Source organism: Bos taurus, chromosome 7 (genome assembly GCF_002263795.3).
Source record: "Bos taurus isolate L1 Dominette 01449 registration number 42190680 breed Hereford chromosome 7, ARS-UCD2.0, whole genome shotgun sequence".
NCBI lineage: Eukaryota > Metazoa > Chordata > Mammalia > Artiodactyla > Bovidae > Bos > Bos taurus.
Window position 1 is genome coordinate 44,836,218 of NC_037334.1, and position 26,086 is coordinate 44,862,303.

The window sequence follows — 26,086 nt, forward strand, 5'->3', positions numbered from 1 at the left end:
CCCTATCTTTACTTTTACTGAAACAATTTACCATCTTTAGAGTCTGGTATCAGAATATCTCTTTCAGTACATCTCTCCTAATTCAAATGCCTTTATTTAGCACTTACTATACATTAGTCTCTCCTCATGCATCTTGTTTCAATTTTGGACCTTCCTCTCTTCCCTGGTGGCTCAGATGGTAAAGTGTCTGCTTGTAATGCAGGAGACCTGGGTTCAATTCCTGGGTCGGGAAGATCCCCTGGAGAAGGAAATGGCAACCCACTCCAGTATTCCTGCCTGGAAAATCCCATGGACTGAGAAGCCTGCTGGGCTACAGTCCGTGGGGTCGCAAAGAGTCAGACACGACTGAATGACTCCACTTTCACACATTAGTTTCTCCTCATTCATCTTGTTTCAATTTTGGACCTTCCTCTCTAGATTTCTTTCTTACTCTTGTCTCTTCTGTATCTTCCTCCATCTCGATGTCTCTGATCTGGCTCACCTGCTGTTTTTCTGCTATCTTTTGTGATATGCTCTCTGAATTCTTGCATATGCTTAGGTCTTTCTTTTGTCCTGACAGGTAAATGATGCCTTGGATATCAACCCTTTTCTTTTAGCAGCATGTGGGCACAATGCCACAGTCTTCACTGTTGCAGGTGAGAAATCTGATTGTTCTTCTATAGGTGACATGTTCTTTCTGCCTTGAAATATTTTTTCTTTATTCTTAGAAGTCCAGAGTTTTACCAGGAAGAGCAGAGATGTGTTCTTTCTCATCATGTTAACCTGGATCACTTTCAATCTACAAGATGTACTTTTTTTAAATTGGAAATTTTATTCCAAATTGAATGTTTGACTCCATTCCAACTATTACTTTTTCTAAACTTCTTTTGACTTTGAAATGTCATTTGAGACTTCATATCTTAATCTTATATTTGTTCTGTGATTTGAGGATTTTCTTGCTCTTTATCTTTCAGGCTATTAATTTGAGTCTCAGTAGAAACCATGCATTTTTCAACTCATCTCCTGCAGTTTTAAATTAGGTAATCATTTTTGTTAATTTTTAGCTCTAGAAAAATATTTTCTGGTGGCCCCTCCCTTCGAATTTCCTTACCTGTTTTCTTAGGGCTGCCAGAGAAACCAATTTTCTGAGCGACCTTATTCTGACTCCTAGGTCCTCTAATGAATTATTACTATTTGTCATCAGCTCGCTGGGGCCCAGGACATGTTGATGGTGTCCACTGAGGGGCAGTAGTCTCGGTGTGTGGGAGATGAAGTAGTGTCCTTCCCCTGGCCCAGGAGAGTGGCCAGTCCCCAGGAGGAAGCTTCTGTAGACGGGGTGTCCCCTGGCCTCTTACCAGTCTTGGGAAAAAGGTGAACTTGGCTCCATCTGCAGCCCTTCTCAACTGGGGTTCTGAGAGAGAATAAATCCTAATATCCTGAGGAGTCCATTGTATGCGCTGAGTTAACGTCTGGGCATCTGGAATGGTTCTGTGTACCATCATTGTGAAAATTGAGGGAACAGGTATTTAAATCACCTTCTGTAGGGCTTAATCCTCTCATGTGCCTCGGTGAGAAAGGCTGAGCCAGACACACTCAACACAGGTTGGTGTTGACCTTCCCTGACTGGTGGAAGCACAGTTGTGCTGGGCCCAGGCTCTTCCCAAGGGGGAGTCAGTACAGTGCAGTGGCTGGACTGCAGGGCTGAACATATACCTAGGGTGGAGCAGGGGCCAATTACTGAACCTTCCTGTGCCCCGGCACCCCATGAGCACTCAGTGATGTGCTTTCATTTATGAACATACTTGCCACTGCTTTTCCTTCTGCTTCCTTACTGTCTGGTGCCTGCTTTGGCAGTATTCTCCAGCCCATGCAGCCCAGGGTGGAGAAAGCCCTAGCTCCCTTTGGAGTCCAGAGGTTCATTCCTGCCTGGCCCCAGGAGCTCCTGGCTGAGAAGAGACAAGTGTTTGGGGGCTGGGCTAGGTGGGGCCCAAGAGCCACCTTCTGGTTGTCATGACATCAGAATCCCATCTACCATCAGTGTTGTCTTTAGCAGCACGCCTGGTGGAAGATACCCTGCTAATTGCCTGTAAGGGGCGTGGTCCTGAGGATGTTTCCTACTCTCTTTCATGGACATACTTTGGGTAAAGGTGATTAGCTGGGGAGAGAGTCCTTTCTTGCAGGTGGGTGTTGTCCTGCATGTACCCAACATACCTGGAGGCTTGGTTGGGACTTGTGCACGTTCCCCCAGCTCAGGACCCACACTTGGTCATGTGATTTGTCATAGGACAGCTTAGCCGGCAGAGGATCGACACCTATGGACTTAAAAAAAAAAAGTAGCGACAAGTTGATCATTGTTGTTGCAAAAAGTGATTCTTTTCTAGGCCACTCTATCCAGCCTAGCAGGCTGGATAATGAGCCCATTTGGGAACCCAGGGAAGAAACCTTTGTGGGTTTGTCTCAGAGGCATAAAATTGGTTGTTAGTAATGTTTTCCTTTCTTGCAAGTTTTACTTAAAGAAGACCCATACCATCTTGGCAAAAACATAAACACAGGTTTTTCTTTTTTCCAGTTTTCCACTCACGGTCAGCTTCAGGACCCTCCCATCACTTCTCCTGTAAGCCTTGGAGGCTTCCTGAACCCTCAGCATCCTTCCCAAGCTCTTCCACCTGCATGATCTGAGACTGACTTGGAAAGCTTCTGTTATTACATGCCCTTTAACTTTGTGCAGACTGTCTTGTACATCACCCACCTGGAACCTCCAGGACTTGGACTTTAGCATCAGGTGAGTCTCTTTCTACTGCTGTAACTGAAACTCTGCTATTTTCTGAGAATAGAGCTTCCTCAGTCCTACCTGGAGACTGTTTTATACTTCTCCACCCTTATGGCAGAAAGTGAAGAGGAACTAAAAAGCCTCTTGATGAAAGTGAAAGTGGGGAGTGAAAAAGTTGGCTTAAAGCTCAACATTCAGAAAACAGATCATGGCATCCAGTCCCATCACTTCATGGGAAATAGATGGGGAAACAGTGGAAACAGTGTCAGACTTTATTTTGGGGGGCTCCAAAATCACTGCAGATGGTGACTGCAGCCATGAAATTAAAAGACGCTTACTCCTTGGAAGGAAAGTTATGAACAACCTAGATAGCATATTCAAAAGCAGAGACATTACTTTGCCAACAAAGGTCCGTCTAGTCAAGGCTATGGTTTTTCCTGTGGTCATGTATGGATGTGAGAGTTGGACTGTGAAAAAGGCTGAGTGCCAAAGAATTGATGCTTTTGAACTGTGGTGTTGGAGAAGACTCTTGAGAGTCCCTTGGACTGCAAGGAGATCCAACCAGTCCATTCTGAAAGAGATCAGCCCTGGGATTTCTTTGGAGGGAATGATGCTGAAGCTAAAACTCCAGTACTTTGGCCACCTCATGTGAAGAGTTGACTCATTGGAAAAGACTCTGATGCTGGGAGGAAAAGGGGACCCCAGAGGATGAGATGGCTGGATGGCATCACTGACTCAATCGACGTGAGAGTCTGAGTGAACTCTGGGATTTGGTGATGGACAGGGAGGCCTGGTGTGCTGCAATTCATGGGGTTGCAAAGAGTCGGACACGACTGAGCGACTGAACTGAACTGAATGTAGTTTCTAAGTTCCAAAACACTGTGATGCCGCTGTGACCCCTGCTCTCTTCCGCACTGACCTAGCCACTCTCTTTGTTTGTTAAAGATCCCTAGTTTGGTGCCTTCATTCAAAGCCCTGCTTTCTTAGTTCCTTCTTGGTTTCAGTGATCTTTTTCTCTTCCCTACTGCAGCCACTGTAACTTATTCTTTGTCAACAAATTTCTGAAACTTCAATTTAAGTCCACCATATTCTAGCCTTTCTGATCTAGTCGGGGGGCATTTTTGTCCCCACTGGTTAAAGCTTTCCTCAAGAAATGTCTATGGAGTCCTTGAAACCATTTAATTGTCTTCACCACTCCACTGAACTGTGATAGAGCTTAATGTCAAATTCAGAGATCAATTTTTGATCCTCCTCTAACTTGAATTTTCAGCATGGTTTACCATTCCCTTCTGGGAATATTGTCTTTCCTCAGCCCCCCACCTCCCTGGCTTCCCTTCCTCATCCTGACTTCTAAATGTTGGCATGTTCCATGTCTTCATCTTTGACCTTCTATCTACCTCCTTTCCCTGGATGAGCTCATTCAGCACATGGCTTCAGATAAACCCACTGTACTCTAGAATTCATTCCTCTGTTGATGACCACAACTCTATACAAACCTAAACTCTTCATGTTGCCCATCCCCGTTGACGTCTATTTATTCTCTAGTCACCCCCATCTTTGCAGTCTGTTTTAACTGTTTTGCTCAGATTAAAACCCACTCTACCCTGAAGTCCTAAGCAGAGTTGTTTCTATTTTCCTACCTTCATATACCCCCGGTCCATTGTTCATGCTTCTAGCTGCTCCTCATTGTTCCTCTCTTCTGCCAGCTTCCTAGTCTTTTCCCTTCATTTACCAAAGGCTTCAGGAGCCAGCAGCCTTCTTCTTCCCAGAGCTTCTTAACTCACCATCCTCACTCTCTCTAGATTCTTGTACTTTTTCTCTCTCTTTTAAAAACCCTCTTGATTATGCATGCTCTTCCAGCTATCTTATTTGTCCACCCTCTTCACAAACTTCCCTGAAGTTTGGACTGCAGGCGCTATCTGTCCTTTCTGCCTAACCTTTTCCAACCATAGTTCATATTCTCATTCTGACTGAGGTGGTGTGGAGCAGGAGGTTGAAAGCCTAACCCCCACCCCCCGCAATCTCTTAAATTCAGAACCGAGCTCTCCACAGTCTCTATATGCTAAGGAGCTAAGCCACGGAGAGGAAAATGTCCTGAAGAACAAACCAGGCTCTCAGTGTGAGGACCGGAAGGGTGACCTACTAGGAGTGAATCAGAGGCTGACTAAGCTTTATAAAAGCTGCAACTCAGCCTTGGCTCAACACAGTACCTGATTAGAGGGATTCATTTTCTACTCTCTCTCTTCCTAGCAGAGAAAAGGATAAACTCTCTTCAGTGGATGACAGCCATAGAAAGTCTCTACAATGTTATATGGAAGGTTTGCCATTCAGAAAAAAATGACTAGGCATTTCAAGATACAGCTTATATGACTGAAAATAATATAAAAAGATAAGGAAATTATGTGCATATAATTATATATATGTGTGTATGTATAGGGAATTAAGCAGAAATTCTAAAGTGAAAAAATGCAAATGAAGATCTCAATAAATAGATTTTGTTAAATATACCTTAGACAGGGTGGAAGACAGGACTAGTAAAGTGAAAGACAATCGAGGCACATACCCAAACTGAACTACAAAGAGACAAAAAAGGATGGAAAATATGAAAAGAGGGAAAGAGATGTGTGGGACACAATGAAAAGGTCTATTTTTTTTTTTTCTTTCAAAGTTCTCAAAGAAGAGGTGAGAAAGAATGAGGCCTCAGAATATTTGAAGAAACACTGGTTAAGAATTTTCCAGTCTGATGAAAAATATTAAAGACCAAAGAAAGAGAAGATCTAGAAAGCAGCCAGAGAGAAAAAAGGGATACGTCATCTTCAAAAGAGAGACAGTAAAACTTGACGGTTGACCTGTTAACAAAACCAGTGGAAGATAATGAAATGGCATCTTAAAGCTGAAAGAATATAACTGCCAATGTAACATTCTATATCCAGTGAAAACATCCTTTACAAATGGAAAATTTTCAAACAAATAAGAACTATGAGAATCTGTTGTCAGCAGACCTGCACTAAAGAAACCTGTCCAGTAAGAATGAAATTGATCCCAGACAGAGCACTGTACTTCAGGAAAGAATAAAGAGCAATGACAAAGGTAAATATATGTGTGAATATAAATGACAATAATAGTCATGTTTTGCAGGGTTAAATTATGTGTAGAAATAAATTCATTCCTACTATAGTGCCAAAGGCAGAACGGGGGTTAGAGGAGTTAGAGTGTTCTAAGGTTCTCTCGTTATTAGGCAATGAAAGTGAAAGTTTCTCAGTCATGTCCGAATACTGGAGTGGGTGGCCTTTCCCGTCTCCAGGGGATCTTCCTGACCCAGGGATTGAACCTAGGTCTTCCGCATTGCAGGCGGATTCTTTATCAGCTGAGCTATCAGGGAAGCCCATTATTAGGCAAATGAAGTAATAACTTGTATGAGACTGTATTGAGGCAAAGAATGTGTTGTGATCCCTAGGGTGGTCATAATAATAGCAATGATCAAAGAATGCATGGACAACAAGTTACTAGAGGGAGAAATAGAATAATAAAAATGTTTGACTAATCCAGAAAAAAGCGAGAAAGGAGAAAAAAACAGAAAGATGGTAGGCATAACCATATACAGGAATCAAATAATTGAGTAAAGACCAAGATTATTAAACTAGATAAAAGCCAAAATCCAAATACATTAGTTTTATAAAAGATCACCTTTTAAATACATGACATAGATTGAAAGTGAAAGAATGGAAAAATTATACCATGGTAACACTAATCAAAGTAAATCTGATTTAGCTACACTGTTAGACAAAAACAGACTTTCAGGCAAGAAGCTTTACCAGAGATAAATAGGGATATTTTGAAAGAAGTCTTCCACTCAGGAAGATATTACAATTTTAAAGCAAAGCAAAAATGGATGGAACTTGATAAATTTACAATCATAGGGGGAGATTTCAACATACCTCTTAGCAGCTAGTTGACTAAACAAAAGTCACTTAGAATATTTGAGTAATAGAATGATCCAACTTGATACACACACATTAGAAAACACATTTAAAGTATACATAGAGCACTTGCCAAAGTAGATTAGCTTGATTATAAAACAAGCTTCAATAGATTTCAAAGGATTGAAATTATTCAATCAATAACAAAAAGATAGCTAGAAAATCTCTTGTCATATTTGCCCGGAGAAACCACACCAAAACCCTGGTTTTATGTAACTTTCTCCTAACAGTGAGCATTCCTTGGAAAAAAAAAAATACAAGTCTCGTCACTGGTTTGACTTTAAATTTGCACCCCTCATCCTTAAGTGGACCTTCACCACTGCCCTGCAGTCCTATCACATTTCCCTGGTCAATTTAATCTCACATCCAACTTTCACCTCTTTCCTTAGACTTCCAGCCTTGGTGATAATTTTCCTTCTTATTTCAAAGGCAACCAGAAGAGAAGGTCACTCAGCTACCACCAACTGTATCACCTATTTGCACCTGTGCCCGAATACTTCCGGTTTCTTCCTGCTCTGATGAGTGAACGTGCTTTTATCTTAGGCTGGTGTATCTGCTCCTATGTCCTGGATTCCACTGCCTACTTCACTGATGCAGAAGAAAGGGAAGAACTGCAGAAGTTTTCCCCATTAGCATACAAATGCTGGAATGTCATCTAGCCTAAAAGTTTCTTCAGCATCCTCTGCCAGCTACCGCCTCATTTGTCTACTTTTACTCACATTTCAGCAAAACCCCTCAAAATGGTTGTCTGTATTCACCATCCCTACTCCCTCTGATTCTGATGTGAACTCACCCCTCTCAGGCTTGTATTCTGCCATTATCATCCTGTTTGTTCCTGCCAAGGTGATCCATGTGGTGCTGAATCCAAGGTTAGTTCTCAGTCTTCACAACATACAAATACTTTCAGCAACCTTTGATACCATTGGCCACTAACTCTCCCTTAAAATACTCTTCTCTTGGCTTCTGGAAAACCACCCTCTCCTCATTTTCTTCTTACCTTTCAGGTTATTCCTTCTTGGTCTCCTCTGTTGGCTCTCTCTCTCATTCCTGATCTTTAAGTGTTGGAGTACTTCAGGGCTCCAACCGTGACCTCTTCTCTATCTATATATCCCTCCATGATCTCCTCCAGGTCACTGGATTTAACAAATTCACATGGTAACGATGCCCACATTCATATCTCCAGCCTAGACCTCTCCTTTGACTCCAGACCTATTTATGCAACCTATTACATAACATCTTTAGAGATATAGATTATATATATAATAGCAGCTTAAACGTAATCTAAAGTGGAATTACGAATTTCCCCCTGTATCTGCTTCACCCCCTGCCTTGCTCAAAGCCCTATCAGAGCGCATTACTTTCCTACTGCTGTAGCAACAGTGCCACTAACTTGGTGGCTTAAAACAACACAAATTTATTCCCCATAATTACAGTTCTTGAGGCCAGAAGTCCAAAATTAATTTCACTGGCAGGAGAAATACATCTGCATGGTAGTGCTCCCTCTAGAGGCTCTAGGGGAAAATGTATTTCCTTGTCTTTCCAGCTGCCAGAATCTAAAAATTTGCATTCTTTGGCTTATGGCCTTTCCCTCCAATCTTAAAGCTAGCAGTGTAGCAAACCTGCTTTATCCTTAAACTGTCTCCTTCTTCTTTGTTGTCACATCCTCTCTCTTATGAGGATACTTGTGCTTGCAGGTAGGGCTCACCCAGATAATTAAGGATCAGATCAGATCAGTCACTAATTCCCTTTAAATTCCATTTAAAGGTCCTTACTTTGAACAAAATCTTTAGAATTTGTATGCAAACACAAAAGACCCTGAATAGCCAAAGCAATCTTAAGGAAAATGGAGCTGGAGGAATCAGGGTCCCTGACTTTGGACTATACTACAAAGCTATAAAACAGTATGCTACGGGCACAAAAACAGAAGTATAGATGAATGGAACAGGTTAAAAACCCCCAAAATAAACCCATGCACCTACTGTCACCTAATCTTTGACAAAGGAAGAATATACAATGGAGAGAAGACAGTCTCTTCAATAAGTGGTGCTGGCGAAACCGGACAGTTACATGTAAAGGAATGAAATTAGAACATTCTTTAACACCATACACAAAAATAAACTCAAAATGGATTATAGACCCAAATGTATGATTGGATACTATAAAACTCTTAGTGGCAAACATAGACAGAATACTCTGACATGAACGGCAGCAAGATCTTTTTTGATCCACCTCCTAGAGTAATGAAAATAAAAACAAACAAATGGGACCTAATTAAACTCAAAAGCTTTTGCACAGCAAAGGAAACCATGAAAAAATGAAAAGACAACCCACAGAATGGGAGAAAATATTTACAAATAAAGCAACCAAGAAGGGATTAATCTAAAAAAATATACAAAGAACTCATGCAGCTCAATATCAAACAAAAGCAACCCCAATGAAAAAATAGGCAGGAGACCTAAATAGACATTTCTTCAAAGAAGACGTACAGATGGCCAAGAAGTACTGGAAAAGATCAACATCAGTAATTATTAGACAAATGCAAATCAAAAGTACAGTGAAGTCTCACACTAGTCAGAATGGCCATCATCAACAAATCTACAAATAATAAATGCTGAAGAGGGTGTGAAGGAAAGGGAACCTTCTTGCACCTTTGGTGGGGATGGAGAACAGTATGGAGGTTCCTTAAAAAACTAAATACAGAACTACCCTATGACCCAGCAATCCCACCCCTGAGCAAGTATCTGGAGAAAACCATAATTTGAAAAGATACATACACCCAACATTCATTGTAGCATTACTTACAATAGCCAGGACACGGAAACAGCCTAGATGTCCAATATGTATGTATAATGGAATATTAGTCATAAAAAAGAATGAAATAATGCCATTTGCAGCAACATTGATGGACCTGGAGATTATTATACTAAGTCAGTCAGAGAGACAAATATGATACTGCTTATATGTGGAATCTAAAATAATACAAATGAACTTGTTACAAAACAGAAATAGAAATCACAGATGGGGAAAAGAGGGGTGGGCTAAACTGGGAGATTGGGATGTAAGAGTATTAACTATATATACAATAGATAACTAATATGAACCTACTGTATAGCACAGGCAACTCTACTCAATACTCTGTAATGATCTCTATGGGAAAAGAATCTTTTAAAAAAAGTGGCTCCATGGTCGTGCTCCAAAGCTCCAATCCCACTTGGTGTTCAGATCTCAGACTCTGTTTACCTCCAGAGGTAGGGCCACTTAAAAGCAGTCTTTTGGTTCCTCTGTCTCTTTCAACATGTAAATAGCTCTTAGCATCTGTAGCTCCCTAAAATTCTAAATGATGGTCTCTTTCCCCAACTAGAATATAATTTCTGGGACCTGTTCATTCATGGCTATTTGTCCAAGCACCTAGACCAAAGTTTGGCACATAGTAGGCAATACATGCTTAATGAAAAATGCACTTCTCTAAAATGAATCTTCTCTACATCCTTTCATTAGCCTGACCACTTCTCCTAGGAACTGGGAAGTGCGCAGAGAGCAAAGAAGGATGTGGCAGGCTGTGCCCCAGAGCTGGAAGCTCCCCCCTCCCTCAGAGAGATGTACCTGAAGGACTTTCTGAGCCTGCACGTCGACCACGAGGACTCTGCTGAGTGTGGGCTGGGCCACATAGATGTAGTGGTGCCTGACGTTCACTGCTGATGCCCACTGGCAGGGCTGGGTGGCATCCCCGTCCTTTTGAGGACATATTTCTTCCTGTAAAGGAGACAGGCTGCCATAAGTCTTCTTAATCCCCTGTTCCCCTGCCATCGCTGGGTTCCGCTCCCTTCACCCTCCCCTCTTCCTTTCTTCCTCTCTCAGAATTCTTCGCCACTGCAGCATCCAAGGGAGCACAGCACGCACAGCTTCTTGCATCACCATGCATGGAGCTTTTACTCCACGTTCCGTTCATCTTTCATCTTCCCCTGCTCCTCCTGAGGCTGTAACTCCCTTTGCCGGCCTTTCGGCCAGCAGCTGAGAGGTCCGTGTGCTTCCACTCTTGAGAGTGGCCTTCTCCCTCTCCTCATCCCCGTCCATTGCACACAACTCTTGTCAGTGACCAGACTCCTGGAGGAGTCACCTACACACACCCTCAGCTTCCTCACCTCTCACATGCTCCTTAGTCTTCTGGCGCTAGTCCTCTGCACAGAGCTGGCGGTGTTCTCACTGAACTTCTGGCAGACTTTTCAGTTATATTCAAGCTTTGCCATCATCTTAATTGAACTTGGGGCATCATTTGACACTGTGTTGACTGTTTCTTGGTTCTGTTCCCTCCACCCTCCCCAGTGTCTGACCCTTCTCTATTGTTCAGTCTACTCTGTTTGCTGATCTCTAGATGCCAGAATGCTCAGGGGTCACTACTGGATGACTTCTCTAAAATCCACTACCTTTGCTAATCATTGTTAATCCACACCTATGACTTTAAATAGTCTGCTGCTACTGCTGCTAAGTCGCTTCAGTCGTGTCCGACTCTGTGACCCCATAGACAGAAGCCCATGAGGCTTCCCCGTCCCTGGGATTCTCCAGGCAAGAACACTGGAGTGGGTTGCCATTTCCTTCTCATTCTGCTGCTGCTGCTAAGTCACTTCAGTCGGGTCTAACTCTGTGCGACCCCATAGACAGAAGCCCACGAGGCTCCCCCGTCCCTGGGATTCTCCAGGCAAGAACACTAGAGTGGGTTGCCATTTCCTTCTTGTGCTAACAACTCCCTAATTTGTATCTTTAGCTCAGCCCTTTTCTCTGAACTCCAGACTTAGCTACTTTCCTAAGTAGCTATTTTATTTACATCTCAAATTTGTAAGTTCAAAATCAACTCTCAGTTTTGCCTCCCAGTCTTGCTCATTTCCCCTGTTTTACTTCCTAGACAAAATCTCTGAAGGCATCTTTGACTCTGCTTTTGCTCTCTACACCCTCAGCCTTCATCCAATGAATAAAAACCATTTCAATTTTACCTCCAAGAACATATTGAGAGTTAAACTTCCCGATCGCTTCCACCTCTGTCACCTTGACTCAAGCCACATCTGTCCCTTGAGTGACTGCTACAGCATCCACGCTGTGCTCCTTGATTCCACCCTGGCCTCCCCTGACAGATTCTTGACTCACCAACCACAGGGATCCCTGTGAATACAAGTCAGCTCAACGCACTCCACCACAACAACACTCTTTCTTGCTCAGAACAGGGTCCAAGTCTTTCCTGAAGCCAACAAGGCCCTGAACACTCTGGTTCCTGGGACTCCTCTGACCTGTCTCTAGTGTTTTTCTCCCTTTCCCACCCATTCTGTGCACGCACGTGCCCGCATCTTCCGTACTCATGCTAAACTCCTGCACCAGGGCCCGTGCGCTGATCAACTGGTGTCCCCAGACATCTACCTGGTGTATTTCATGTCCTTCAGGTGACACGTCATCCCATATGTCACCTTCTGGAGATGCCCTCTCTAGCCTCAACAAGCTTAGCACCCAGGCACCCACCCTCCTTTACCTTGCTACACTTCTCATTTCCCGCTTGACCTTCTTCATTTGTTTGTCTACCTACACTGAGTCTTTTCTTTGTCACTAGATCATAAGCTCCTTGAGAGCAAGCTCTTTGTTGGGCTCACTGCTTTATTCTTAGCACCTAGTGAAGTGCCTGACACAGCACTGGTGCTTGAAATATATAACATAATGTAATACAAATAAAGAATAAGTGAGAGAAAAGAGGACCTTCTTTTCCCTTGTCTTTTGTGATATACATTCTCACGTGTTTCCTCATGACTCTTGTGCGATGCTGTCTCAACCTTTGTGTCAGCCCCAGGGTTCTGTGCAGATGCCCAACTCCAGTCACTTACACGCACCCTTGGTGATCTTCTCTCCTGTCTTGGCTGTCATCAGCACTCACATGCTGAGGCTCCCAGATCTGTGTCTTTAGCTCAGAACCATTCTCCCCAGTTCTCCCATGGGTTCTCCTACAGTCAGCTCATTCTCAACCGTCCACATGTGAGCTGGTCTTTGCCGCCATCCCTGCTCCACCTCTGAGTCCTCAGTGGCATCTAGGCAGCCGAGTCCAAAGCAGGAACACCATTCTGGACGCTTCCTTCTCCCACACAACTCACTGTGAATTAGTCCCTGAGGACTACAGAGATTGCCTCCTAAATCTCAGAGTTCTATGTTCTAGCTTAAGCCCAGTTTCTTTGCTAAACAGCTGCAATAGCTTTGAAGCAGGTCTTTCTCCTTTTACATTTCACTCTCTGTCATCATATTTAATCCTTACATGCCTGTGTGCTAAGTTGCTTTAGTCATGTCTCACTCTGAAACCCTATGGACATAGCCAGCCAGGCTCCTCTGTCCATGGGATTCTCCAGGCTAGAGTGGGTCACCGTGCCCTTCTTCAGGGAATCTTCCTGACCCAGGGATTGAACCCACGTCTCTTATGCCCTCTTGCATTGGCAGGTGGGTTCTTTCCCACTAGTGCCACCTGGGAAGCCCTTAATCCTCACAATAACCTTAATTTACCTATGAGAAAAGACAGAGGCTTAGAGGGGTTAAACACTTTTCTTAAGCCACTTGGCCTGCTGAGTGATGGAGGTGGGCTCTGATATCACTTGTGCAGATCCTGCTCTACAGCCTGTGCCCTGACCTACTAACCCTGCAGCATCCTGCTGGGCAAAGTGGACTCTCATCCAGCAGAGAGGCCAGAGATGAGAAGCACCAACTGCCTACTCACCCAGAACCTGAGGAAGAGGGTCAGCTCATTGTAACTCTCCTGGGAGGTTCTGGCCATTTTGTAGGTGAGCAAACTGTTATTTGGGACTGTTCCATAGCTCACAGAGGTTTGAGTTGCCTGAAATGCCTACAGGACCTCTCTTACTGTGTATGTTCTACTTTCTTAGGAAAATTGAGCCCTGCTTAGGATTTGAGAGATTTCCCTTGCAAGCTACAGGTTAGGTTATTGCAAATATATGAGAAGTTAGTGCCAATGTGATGGGTTGCAATTATTCAAACCTAACTGCTAGAAATTAACTAGGACCACTCTTACTAGGGGGCTGGTGGTGGCTCAGTGGTAAAGAATTTGCTGCCTACGCAGGAGCCATGGGTTTGATCCCTGGGTCAGGAAGATCCCCTGGAGAAGGAAAGGGCAACCCATTCCAGCAGTCTTGCTTGGGGAATCCTATGGACAGAGGAGCCTGGTAGGCTACAGTCCATGGGTTGCAAAGAGTTGGACACGACTTAGTGACTAAACAACAACAACAACTCTTTCTAGATGGTTTCATGGCTATCACGTGGAGGGAAAACTTATCAGAGGTTAACACTTTAAAATATGATTAATTCAAATGAAATAGTCTGGAAGAGAGCTGTTCCCAAGCTGCAAATATAAGAAACACAACACTGTAAAATACACCACCGGTCAGCACAGCAATACGACAAACTTGTTTCAGGAACTCGTCTGGGCCAAGCCCACTTGCTCCGTGAGCTCCAAGCCCATCACTGTGGCCCAGTGTATCCACTGTATGTCTTTGAGTAGAGGGCTCATGGGGGCTGTTAGATGACTCTTGGATTAATGCCATACTTCTACCCTCAAGAAGCCAGGGATTAGCTAGGTCAGACCTCTAGTAAGAATCCACCAATGCAAGGCCAAGTGGGAAACCAGTGGAAGGGACAGAACCGAGGGGTGGGAGGCACAGCCCCGAGGATGCCTCCTGGCAGCTGGGTCTGGGGGGCTGGAAGAGTTGTTTTGGACCTGCTGCCTGTGGTCGTCTCTTCTGCCTCTGCCCCCTGCATGTCACACTGCCATTTTCTACCCAGCCTCTGAACTGTCCATAGCAGCTCTGATGCTCAGGCCACTCACATGTTTCATGCTCTCTCCCCTGTTCCCTGGGGACCGCTGAGGGCCTCCAAAGCTCAAAAATCTACTGTTTCCCATTCTCACCACCACTGGTTTAACCCAGGTCCCCATCCTCTCCTGGATAATCACAACAGCCTCTTCACCCACTTCTGTGCTTCTAGCGCAGCCCTCCTGATCCTCACCCTCCGTGAGGCCCTGCACATGTTCCAAAGCACCGTATGCTGGCCATCCTTCGCTTGAAGCCCTTCGGTCTTCCCCTTAGGACTCATCAGCCCTGACCCTTACCTACTGTCATTCTCAATCTTAGGCCCTTCTCATATCCATTTGTCCTCCAGGCATGTGGAATATTTGTGGTTCCCTGAACATGACCTGATGTTTTATGCTCCTGTGCTCCACGTTCACGACATTTCCTCTCGACATTCATCATCAATTCCTACCTGTTCTTCACAACTGAGCCCAGGCATCACCTGCCCCCGGAGCCTTCTCTGACTTTGCCCCTGGAGAGGCCTTGCTGCCATGTACCTTACACATCTTCTAGCAGCACCTGTTTGGAAGCTGTCCATTCACGCTACTGTCTCTGTCATTTGGTTGTGAACTTGTGGAGGCCAGGAACCCATCTGTCCTCCTGGGGCCTCCCTTCAGGCTCCGTGCATGGAAGTGGCCACTGGAGGAAGGCATCTGGAGCCACATCATGTATAGCAAATGGAATTCAAGAAACCCGGTGGCGCACATGGTGAAAGGCTGTTGTGTGATGTTGCTGGGATGCTGTGTGTGATGTGGAGTGTCCCCAGTGCCAGACACTTACGTAGCTCATGAAGATCTTCTCCGTGGGCTTGAGGTGCCTCTGGATCTCACAGTCCACTGGGTGCAGGACGATTATGCCATCATCGGAGAAGACGTAAAACATGTTTCCCACACTGAGGCCTGCGAGGAGCAAGCACAGCCATGGTTATGCCCTTCCTAGCAGCTGGTCCCCAGGCAGGCTCACAGGCCGCCTTGGGCAGAGATGAAACCGGCAGCCTGGCTGCGTCGGGTGTAGGCACAGAGTGCAAGGTCTGGTCCAGGAGGGGCGAGGCAAGATGAGCAGGCAGTGAGTGGGGAGCAAGTGCCTGAGGGCTGAGAATCAACACGTACACGGAGGGCCCTCCAACCCCTAGGCTGTCTTCCCAGACATGCACTCCTGCCCCCGCTCATCCACAGCTGGCCGTCAACACAAGTTTTCAAATAAAGGACAGCTCTGGCTGTGACATACATTTGACCTTTCCTAAGGGCTTCCCTGGTAGCTCAGCTGGAAAAGAATCCGCCTGCAATGCAGGAGACCCTGGTTCGATTCCTGGGTCAGAAAGATCCCCTGGAGAAGGGAAAGTCTACCCAGTCCAGTATTCTCGGACTTCCCTGGTGGCTCAGCTAGTAAAGAATCCACCTGTAATGCGGGAGACCTGGGTTGGGATCCCTGGGCTGGGAAGATGCCCTGGAGGAGGGCATGGCAACCTACTTCAGTATTCTTGCCTGGAAAACTCCATGGGCCTAGGAGCCTGGCAGGCTGCAGTCCATGGGGCCAGAAAGAGTCAGACAAGACTGAGCAACTGAATGCATACACGTCCTGAAAGGCAAAGTCTCCCTTGGTCCTTGTCAACTAGGCAAATCAGAATGGATCAGATGATGCCAAAAAAACAAAGTTTTTTTTTTTTTTTTTTAAACACATTTATGTACAGTGCTGCCACTTGGAACACGGGGGCCTAAGAATGCTGGGGTTGGTATTTCTTTGTCCAAACCTGGCCTCTGTGCCAGTGAACATTTCCTTCAAGACAGTTTGCTCCAACCTCTGCCTTACCAGTTTCCCTGCGGCAGCCCCATGCCAGGTAACAGAGCCCACAGCTGGGTCAGGCCAGCTGCCTGCCCCCTACCTCATCCTAGCCCAGGGCCATGGCTATCTGGGGAGAAATTTCCTTAGATCAGCAAAGAAGGGGCCTTGGGGACCAGCTAGTTCAGCCTCCTTATTTTAAAGACAAAAAACAAAAAACAGGCCCAAGATGAAGAGGGGCTTGGTTGAGGCCACAGGCCCTTGTAACAGACCTGGAACCTGCACCTAGGCTCTGTCCCCTCACCCTGCTCTCCATACAAGGTCAGCATGGCACAGGGATGGGTAAGGTCTAGAGTTCTCCCTCTTCCTCCCCCACACCCCTTCCTCTCTCCCTTCATTGCTTTCGAAGGTAACACATTGAAAAGATTACTAGGAATTCTAAGAGAATTACCTATGTGAAAAATTCTTTCCTAGCATGCTAATAAAACCAGTGTACTGACTTAATTGACTAATGGAGTAAGTTTTTAGTGAGTGAGAAAATGATAAAACAGGCAAATGGGAATCCTGTTCTGCCTACTTTCAGTGGCTCTGTTGGTCACTTTCACCAGTGCCCGTGGCTCCCAGTGTGGGCAGGGGCCCCTGACTCCACAACACAGCCTCACCTGCGTCTAGTTCTGTGCTGAGTTGAGGGCTCCTGCCACTATAAACAGCTAGACTCCAGCCTCTTGGAAGCTGGGAACGCCTGGGCGCACTCTGCATAGGTCCCAACGGGAATCCTGGGTGCTGGGCAGCCTCTCCCAAGACCCAGACAAAATGGGCCTGTGCCTCCCACACAGTGGCAAGTGTATGGAGCGGGGTAGGGAGCACACATTTGCTGTGACCCCAATCTATCTTGTCCCCAGCAAGACTTTCTCTTTTATACACTGTCATTTGGCAAGCTCCTCTTGCTCAAACTTAGGGGCCAGAGGAGGTCGTCCCTGCAAAACAACCACAAACCCCACAACAGGCTCCCAAGGTTCTTAGAAAATCAGTGGCTGGAAGAACCAACATGAGACTGAAGACTTTGTAGAGCCCACGTAGGGGCTTGCAGCTGTGCTGCAGGCTGAGCACTGAGCCTTGCCACAGTGGACAGTGCAACGTGAAGCTCAACAAGGCCTTGCTCCACAAGCAACTGACTTCACAAGAGAGCTGGCCTCACGAGTCAGACCCCAAGGTTCTGTCTGTGGTGAGCCTGACCAAGGGGCACAGGGGAACATTCTCTGCTATTGGGAGTCCATCATGTCACTGCTCCTATTCAGAGATGGGAGAGCCCTGCCAACCTCTCTGCTTTTGCTCCTGTATTCTCCAACTTCGGGTCCTTGAGTATGAGCAGGGAAGGGCGTGGGCAGACAGCTGTCCAGGTGTGATGGAGTCTGTTCACTGCTGGGTTGTCCAATATCAGCATAGCACCAGCCAGCCCTAAGCTCTGAGGCAGCTGTGGGTCTTAATTTGGCCTTTGGGCCGCCAGAGCTGCATTTAACACTTTGCAGGGGCTCCTGCGCTCTCTGCAATTCTCCACTTTTGAGACTTGTAAACACCCCTTAGGAAGCACTTTTTAAAGAAACAGAGCCAAAGCTCTCTGTGTGTGCGGTGGCCTAGAAGCCAGGTTGAGGCAGTGTCAAGGGACCGCTGTCCCTGATTAGCAACTGTTGCTATGACTTTCCTTCTGAGGATTCCTAAAACCTACTGGCAACAATCCCTCATTTTCCAGGCTCTGCCTTTGTTTTGCTCCCAGACTGTGTGAGCATTAGTGCCTGACAGTCAGGAAATTACTCTGAGTGCTTGTATGCATGCGCATGCTAGATGGCAGGTAACAGCCTGTGACGTTCTTAAGAAGAAACATGAGGAAATGTGCTGGTTTTCAAAAACGGAGAATTAGTGCTTAACCCTGGATCTCACGGTGCCTTCTGCTGGTGCTCGTCCTCTCCTCTGTCCACCAAGCTAGAGGACAAGGTACCTCAGGTGATTTGGAGTCTTTGGTGGAGGGGTTCAGAGGGAGAGTTGGGGGTCCATTGCAAACGCATCCAACACAGTGACTCAGGCTCTTTAACCCAGTGCCCACATGTGCTTGCTATTTTTGAGCCATATTATTAGACCACTTTTGATATACAAAAATGGCAATTTTGTTTTTTGCTTTCTTTGGCCATGTGGCTTGTGGGATCTTAGTTCCCTGACCAGGGATTGAACCTGGGCCCCCAGCAGTAGACGCATGGAGTCCTAACCACTGGACTGTCAGGCAATTCCCCCCAAATGGCAGTTTTGTATGGCCTGGCCTAATATCTAAAGATTGTTGGGTAGATACACATAGGTTTAAAAAACCTATTCATTTAGAAAGATACATGCAAATGTATATTTACAGACATGATGGTAGCTTTTTTCTTTAGCATTTTCTCAAAGTAACACTAAACCCCAACACCAACATCAGTTACTAGAAAATATTTTAAGGCTCAGTTCTGACCAGGATCCCTGCCAAGAAGTCTGCTTCAGTGGAGGTTTGAAAATAGCTTTAAATGGAAACTTTTGTTCTAAAAAGTCGAATAGTCTAACGTCCATTAAAGACATCTGTGCTTGTGCATGCTCAGTCACGTCTGACTCTGTGACACCATGGACTGTAGCCCATAAGCTCCTCTGTCCATGGATTTCTCCAGGCGAGAATACTGGAGTGGGTTGCCATTTTCTACTCCAGGGGATCTTCCCAACCCAGGACTTGAATCCACGTCTCTTATGTCTCCTGCACTGGCAGGTGAATTCTTTACCACTGTGCCACCTGGGAAGCCTATTAAAGACACTAGTAGGTTTAAACCAAGTTTAAACTCAAGTGTGCCACTCGAGTTTGATGTGGACTTCCCCTCTGATCTGGCCTGTGGACCCCACTTGTAGGGATTGCTTGATGTTTAAAAGAACTATTGGTGGTGCATGGAAAGATGGCATGTTATGGAGCCATGAACACATGTGATTACAGGCACAATACAGAACAAATAAGCTTGGTACCTTCTTCTCGCCATAGAATGTTCGCAACTGCAGCATCAGAGAAATGAAGAAAGCAGGTACGTGATTGGGGGAAGAAAACAAAAGAAAAAGCAACGTCAGAACATTGTAGTGATTCAGTTCAAGAACACACTAGTATCTAGTTCATCATGTATGGACTCTGTACCACTCATCACCCCCCACAACACTGAGGGGGGATGCTGGGCAGAGACAAATGCTTCCAGGGCTCAGGACCCTTTTGGTTTCCAATGAATCAGGTCCCAGGATCACAGAAGCTAATGGGATTCTCTCTTCTGTGGATGATAAACAGCAAGCAACATCCCCCAGACCTCCTGGACTACTTCCAGGAGCATGCTGGTTTTCTGCTAGAATTTTCCTTAGGAAGATCATCTGCAATATTTTTTTTGATTTTCTCCCTTGATGATAAAGACTCAGCTAAGGGTCTTTGATCACGGGAAAGAGACCATATCTAACACCCATGTCCATGAAATTACTCCTGTAGAGCCTACTGGGGAGCAGTGGCTATGAGGAAGAGCCTGCTTAGCACCCCAAGTAGGCAACAATCCCTGGCGTAAAAGCATGCGTGGGTGAGTGTGCAGGCCAGTTCCTGGGCTATGGGAGGGCAGCAGCTGCTGGTGGGTAATTAGTACGGGCAATTTTGTGGATGAAGGACAGAGCAAGCAGGAGGCAGAACTGGGGATAGGCTATGAGGCCTTCCTTGTGGCCTTGGGCTCTGTCTGCTGTCCAGAGACTTTCCCTGCCTGTGTTTGCAGAGTTGTCTAGGTTTATAGGCAAAGTTTTCTCACCTCTGACCATCCTCTGTCCCAGGATACATGGAAGGACATAACGTTTACCAGGGGTTCATGGTTGGTGGCTATGGCCCCTGCAACCCAGTGTCTCCCAACCAGCTCAGTAAGGAGCTCAAAGGCAAAAGTGGACTCACGGGTCTTTCTAGCTGAGTCTTCAATGAAGAGGGAGGAAATATCTTCATCCACACCCACTTCATTTTTGGCAATGCAGGTATATGCCCCCGTGTCTTCATACCGAACACTGCCGATGTGGAGCTCGCTCCCATTGGCTGCAGAAAGAACAGAGCGCAGGGTGGCCTGCTCAGCTGGGACCTCCCCCTGCCTTTCTCTCTCCTATTGAGAGTATTGAGGTTAAAAGTACAGCCCCTCGGCAGGGCTAAGGGCTGTCAGTACCCTGATATATACCCAGGAAGGGCTGGAACAGCGGAGCTGAACTGCAGGTGACCTGGGACCTAGCTGACAGCATCTCCTCATTGTGCTCAGAGAGATCTGTGTGAGACCACAGAGCAGGAAAAGCGGGAGAGACATTTGTTGCTCCCCGTGTCTGACTTAGAAACAAATCACTCCTCTTATTCCCATTCCTAGAGAGAGTGTCAGCTTGAACTTGATGGCATTAATGGCACAAAGACATCAAGGGGGGCTCTTACCTAAAAGGGAGAGCTGTTTTGACATCTGGGTTGAGACATCCATGCCATTTTTTAGCCAAGTGATTCTGGGCATAGGAATGCCCTCTGCGTGACATCTCAGGCTTGCTGCCACCCCCGGCTCCTGTGCCTGGGTCTCTGGATAGACGCGGATAACGGGTGGCACTGTGGGCGAGAGTTAGTGCTGGTGAGAACAGGTCTTCACCTGCCTCGGGCCTGTGGTCCCACACTGAGACTCTGCCCAGAGGGCTGAACCGGGAGGCAACTCTGGAGTTCTCTTTGTAACTAGTTTGCAAACACTCTGCAGCAACTCAGGCTCTAAAAGAAAGGGCTATAAAATGGATTGTAGGCAATAAACATGTCAGGCTTTGTACTCTGTAATTCATGGCGCTCATCATTATTCTAAATATGATCAGAAAGGCATCCAAATATTTAAGGCTGTTCAGCTGCTACACATAAAGAGCAACAACCGCCAAAATTTATTTCTGAATGAATAAAATTCAGATATATTATTTCTGTTATCGGAAAGCTATTGGACAGGGACTTAATTTCTTGCAGGAAGTGCTTCACAAAGCACTTATGGGCATTGACTGGCAGGGCTACTAATTACATCACTGCTCTAGGGAAGCCCATTGATTTTCCAGTGGGTCATTTTATTTCTCCACTTCTCATCCCCTGGAACATGGGTACAAGGCATATCCCCCCTTGTTTGTTCTTGACTCAGCTGTGGGCCCTGGCAGTCAAGTTTGGGACTGGGGATATGACCAGGCCTACTCATCAGATGAGCAGGGCTGGGCAGGACGTCAGCACTCTCCCCCCCTGGCCTTTCCGACATGGGCTGTCTATAGGGCAGGAAGAAGTAAGGGTTGTCTGAGGGTCTTCCCTCCTACCCTGAGCTCTAGGCCCAGGAAATAAAATAATTACCATTTTCAGTGGAATTGTTGGATCTTACTTATTCATATATTTTACTCTATATACTTCCAAAAAGACTTTGTGAGGACTCATGTAATGGCATGGATATGAAACTAAGCAACAATAAAAACCACATCATATGTCTTTTGGAAAGATGGGAGGATTCCTCCTAAAGTGAGCAACAACATTTTTCCAGAGTTCTTTGGACACTCCTAAAGGCAAGCCACTCCAGTATTCTTGCCTGGAGAATTCCATGGACAAAGCAGCCTGGTAGGCTACAGCCCATGGGGTCACCAAGAGTCGGACAAGACTGAAGTGGTTGAGCACATTGTCTGATAAAAGAAAGTGATCCAGTATGTTAGGAGAGAGATTTCCTCTAGGACTAGAGGTAGAACAAATTGACGTGCATATAGAAGGAAGTGATAAAGCTGATCCTAGAACCTGAAAATTTCTAGTGATCTGTGCTTGGATGGGCTGAGGACAAAAGAAACATTCTATCCCCTCATTGTGAGAAATGGATACTGTAGCTCTTCAGGAAGCTGGTAATAATCTGATCAACTTAGTTTGAGTTTCAAGTCTTTCCTCTGGTTGACTGTTGGGGCAAAGTAAGAGGCCGAGGATAAAGCCAAATGGATAGCTAGCAAAGGGCACAAACCCACCTTCAGAGTGACCAGAGCTGTCTGCATAATATCAGCTGGGAGGTGCTAACCACAGAGACCAAACAACAATAAAGTCTGAGTCATTTTCGTGGTTTCTCTTTGTCTGCAGTTCTAAGGGAAGAGTCCCAGGAGGTGGGAGAAGGTCCTTGTCACAGGTCAGGCCACTGGGGATGGAGGATGTAAATGGGGCTCTAGCTAAGGTGTACCTGGAGGGCTGCTGAGAACACAGGGCCAAAGAACTAAATAGACATTTCTCCAGAGAAGACATACAGATGGCTAACAAACACATGAAAAGATGCTCAACATCACTCATTATCAGGGAAATGCAAATCAAAACCACTATGAGGTACCATTTCACGCCAGTCAGAATGGCTGCGATCCAAAAGTCTACAAGCAATAAATGCTGGAGAGGGTGTGGAGAAAAGGGAACTCTCTTACACTGTTGCTGGGAATGCAAACTAGTACAGCCACTATGGAGAACAGTGTGGAGATTCCTTAAAAAACTGGAAATAGAACTGCCTTATGATCCAGCAATCCCACTGCTGGGCATACACACTGAGGAAACCAGAAGGGAAAGAGACACGTGTACCCCAATGTTCATCGCAGCACTGTTTATAATAGCCAGGACATGGAAGCAACCTAGATGTCCATCAGCAGATGAATGGATAAGAAAGCTGTGGTACATATACACAATGGAGTATTACTCAGCCATTAAAAAGAATACATTTGAATCAGTTCTAATGAGATGGATGAAACTGGAACCTATTATACAGAGTGAAGTAAGCCAGAAAGAAAAACATCAATATAGTATACTAACACATATATATGGAATTTAGAAAGATGGTAACAATAACCCTGTGTACAAGACAGCAAAAGAGACACTGATATATAGATCAGTCTTATGGACTCTGTGGGAGAGGGAGAGGGTGGGGAGATTTGGGAGAATGGCATTGAAACATGTATAATATGTACGAAACGAGTCGCCAGTCCAGGTTCAATGCACGATACTGGATGCTTGGGGCTGGTGCACTGGGACGACCCTGAGGGAGGGTACGGGGAGGGAGGAGGGAGGAGGGTTCAGGATGGGGAACACAGGTATACCTATGGCGGATTCATTTCGATATTTGGCAAAACTAATACAATATTGTAAAGTTTAAAAAAAAAAAAGAACACAGAAATGGATCTCCCTTCTCTGACTCCCCTTGGTTCAAAGAGCAAAGAAACAGTAATTTATCTAGGAAACCTTCTTATAACCTGAATTTTGTAAAGGGAGGAATGGGGTTCAAGTGGAAAAGTTAGTAGGGTTTTGCTCAAGAGGCTCAGAGATAGGGTTGGGGGCTCTAGGAGCACCGGACTGGTGGGGAGTTGGATAAGGAGGTAGAGTACCCTGGATTCTAGAATGTGGGAGGCCAGGACCTGGAGTGAATAACCTTGGTTCCTGCTAGATCACTATTTATTTATATAAGCCTGCCAAGCAACCACAAGGAAGAATCAACATAAATAGAATTAGAAAGGAATGAATAAACTTGCCAAAAAAGAGAGGAACTGATAAATCTGAAGCCTGGCTTTTCATGAAAATCAATAAAATAGCCAAACTTCTGGCAAGGCTGGTTACTAAATAAATAAAGAAAGAAAGAACACAGAGTAGGTTTAAAAGTATGGAAATACTATGTTCAATTATAGGTAATAAACATCAAAATCTCAATGAGATGAATCACTTAAAAGGAAACTTTAAAGTATTGACATGGAATCAAGAAGAAAATATTTATTAAAAACACTTTTTTCCAGTTATTCAATGAATAGATTGTAGAGATCTGTTATACAATAAGGGCCTATAATCAGCATGTTATATTGTGCACTTAAACATCCATTAAGAGGGTATATCTCATGTTATGTGTTCTCACCACAAAACAAACAAACAAGAAACACAAAGGGACTCTAGGAAACTTGTGGAGGTGATGGGTATTTCTGTTACCTTGATTGTGGTGGTAGTATCATATGCGTGTACATGTCCAAAGTCATGAATTTGTATATATTAAACATCTATATATAAATTGTACCTCTATAAAGCTGTTTTTAAAAAAGCACTACTGATTAGTTTCATAGGGAAGCACGCTGACTAATTTCATAAGGAAGTTCCTTTTAGGAATGGCTAATTCCTAGAGCATACCACAGAGAAGATGTACCAAATTTTATCCTGAAGCTGGTATAACCTGGACATGGAAACCTGCCAAAGAGAATACAATATAGATCACTACAGACCTAACTCACTCAGCACTAGATTTACCCAAATTCCAAGTAAAATATTAGCAAATCAGGATTCCAGACAAGATGGTGGAATAGAAGGACTTGCACACACCTCCTCTCACAAAAACACCAAAATCACAACTAATTGCTGAACTACCGTTGGGAAAAAAAAAAAAAAAGACTGGGACCTACCAAAAAAGATATTTTACATCCAAAGACAAAGAAGAAGCCATAAGGAGCTGCTAGAAGGGGAGCTTTTGTGATATCATCAAATCCCATACCTGCCAGGTGGGTGACCCACAAACTAGAAAATAATTGTATCACAGAGGCTGTGCTGCACGAGTGAGAGCTCTGAGCCCCAGTCAGGCTTCCCAGCCTGAGGGTCTAGCTCTGGGAGGAGGATCCCCCGGAGCACTGGGCTTTGAAGGCTAGTGGGGATTGAGTGTAGGACTGGGAAAAACAGTGTAGGACTGGGAAAAACTCCACGGGACTGGGAAAAACAGAGACTGTACTCTTGGAGGGTGCACACAAGATTTCACATGCACTAGGACCCAGCACAAAGCAGTGACTCCATAGGAGCTGGGCTAGACATACCTCCATGTATTGGAGGGTCTCATGGGGAGGCAGGGGTTGCTGTGGCTCTCTGTGGGGGCAAGGATACTGATGGCGGAGGGTCCAGACAATACTGATCAGTGTGAGCTCTCCTGGAGGTCACCATTTTGGCAATGAGACCTGGCCAACCCAACAGCCTGCAGGCTCCATTGCTGGGACACCTCAAGCCGAACAACCAGCAGAGTGGGAACACAGCACCACCCATCATCAGACAGGCTGCCTAAAGTTGCACTGAGCTTACAGTCACCTCTAAACACATGCCTTGACATGACCCTGCCCACTAGAGACGAGACACAGCACCATCCACTACTAGGCAGCACCAGCCCCCTCACCAGGAAGCCTGCGCAACCCCCGGGCCAACCTGACCCACCAGAGGGCAGGCATCAGAAGCAAAAGATCCTGCAACCTGTGGAAAGGAGACTACAGACACAAAAAGGTAAAATGAGACAGCAGAGAAACTTGTTCCAGACAAAAGAACAAGATAAAAACCATGAAGAACAATTAAGTGAAATGCAGATAGGCAATCTACCTGGAAAAGAATTCAGAGTGATGATAGTAAAGATGATCCAAGATCTCAGAAACAGAATGGAGGCACAGACTAAGATGACACAAGAAATGTTTAACAAAGACCTAGAGGAAGTAAAGAACAAACACAAAGAGATGAAAAATACAATAACTGGAAAGAAAAATACACTAGAAGAGATCAATAGCAGAGTAAATGAGGCAGAAAAACGGATAAGTGAGCTGAAAGACAAAATGGTGGAAATCACTGTCATGGAAAAGAGTGA

At 45.3% G+C, this 26,086-nt stretch overlaps 1 protein-coding gene across 2 annotated transcripts in view; it reads right to left on the bottom strand.

Annotated features, from left to right (window-relative positions):
• FSTL4 (follistatin like 4) overlaps nt 1–26,086 on the bottom strand; it is a 443,863-nt gene that overhangs the window by 13,606 nt on the left and 404,171 nt on the right. For both annotated transcript variants that reach the window (XM_024995163.2, XM_002689187.6), the window contains exons 9-14: nt 20,872–21,033; nt 20,359–20,493; nt 19,419–19,445; nt 15,390–15,508; nt 10,333–10,482; nt 2,191–2,298 (exon numbers count right to left, since the gene is read on the bottom strand). In XM_024995163.2, the coding sequence (XP_024850931.1) occupies nt 2,191–2,298; nt 10,333–10,482; nt 15,390–15,508; nt 19,419–19,445; nt 20,359–20,493; nt 20,872–21,033 (701 nt within the window). The remainder of the gene's footprint in view (nt 1–2,190; nt 2,299–10,332; nt 10,483–15,389; nt 15,509–19,418; nt 19,446–20,358; nt 20,494–20,871; nt 21,034–26,086) is intronic.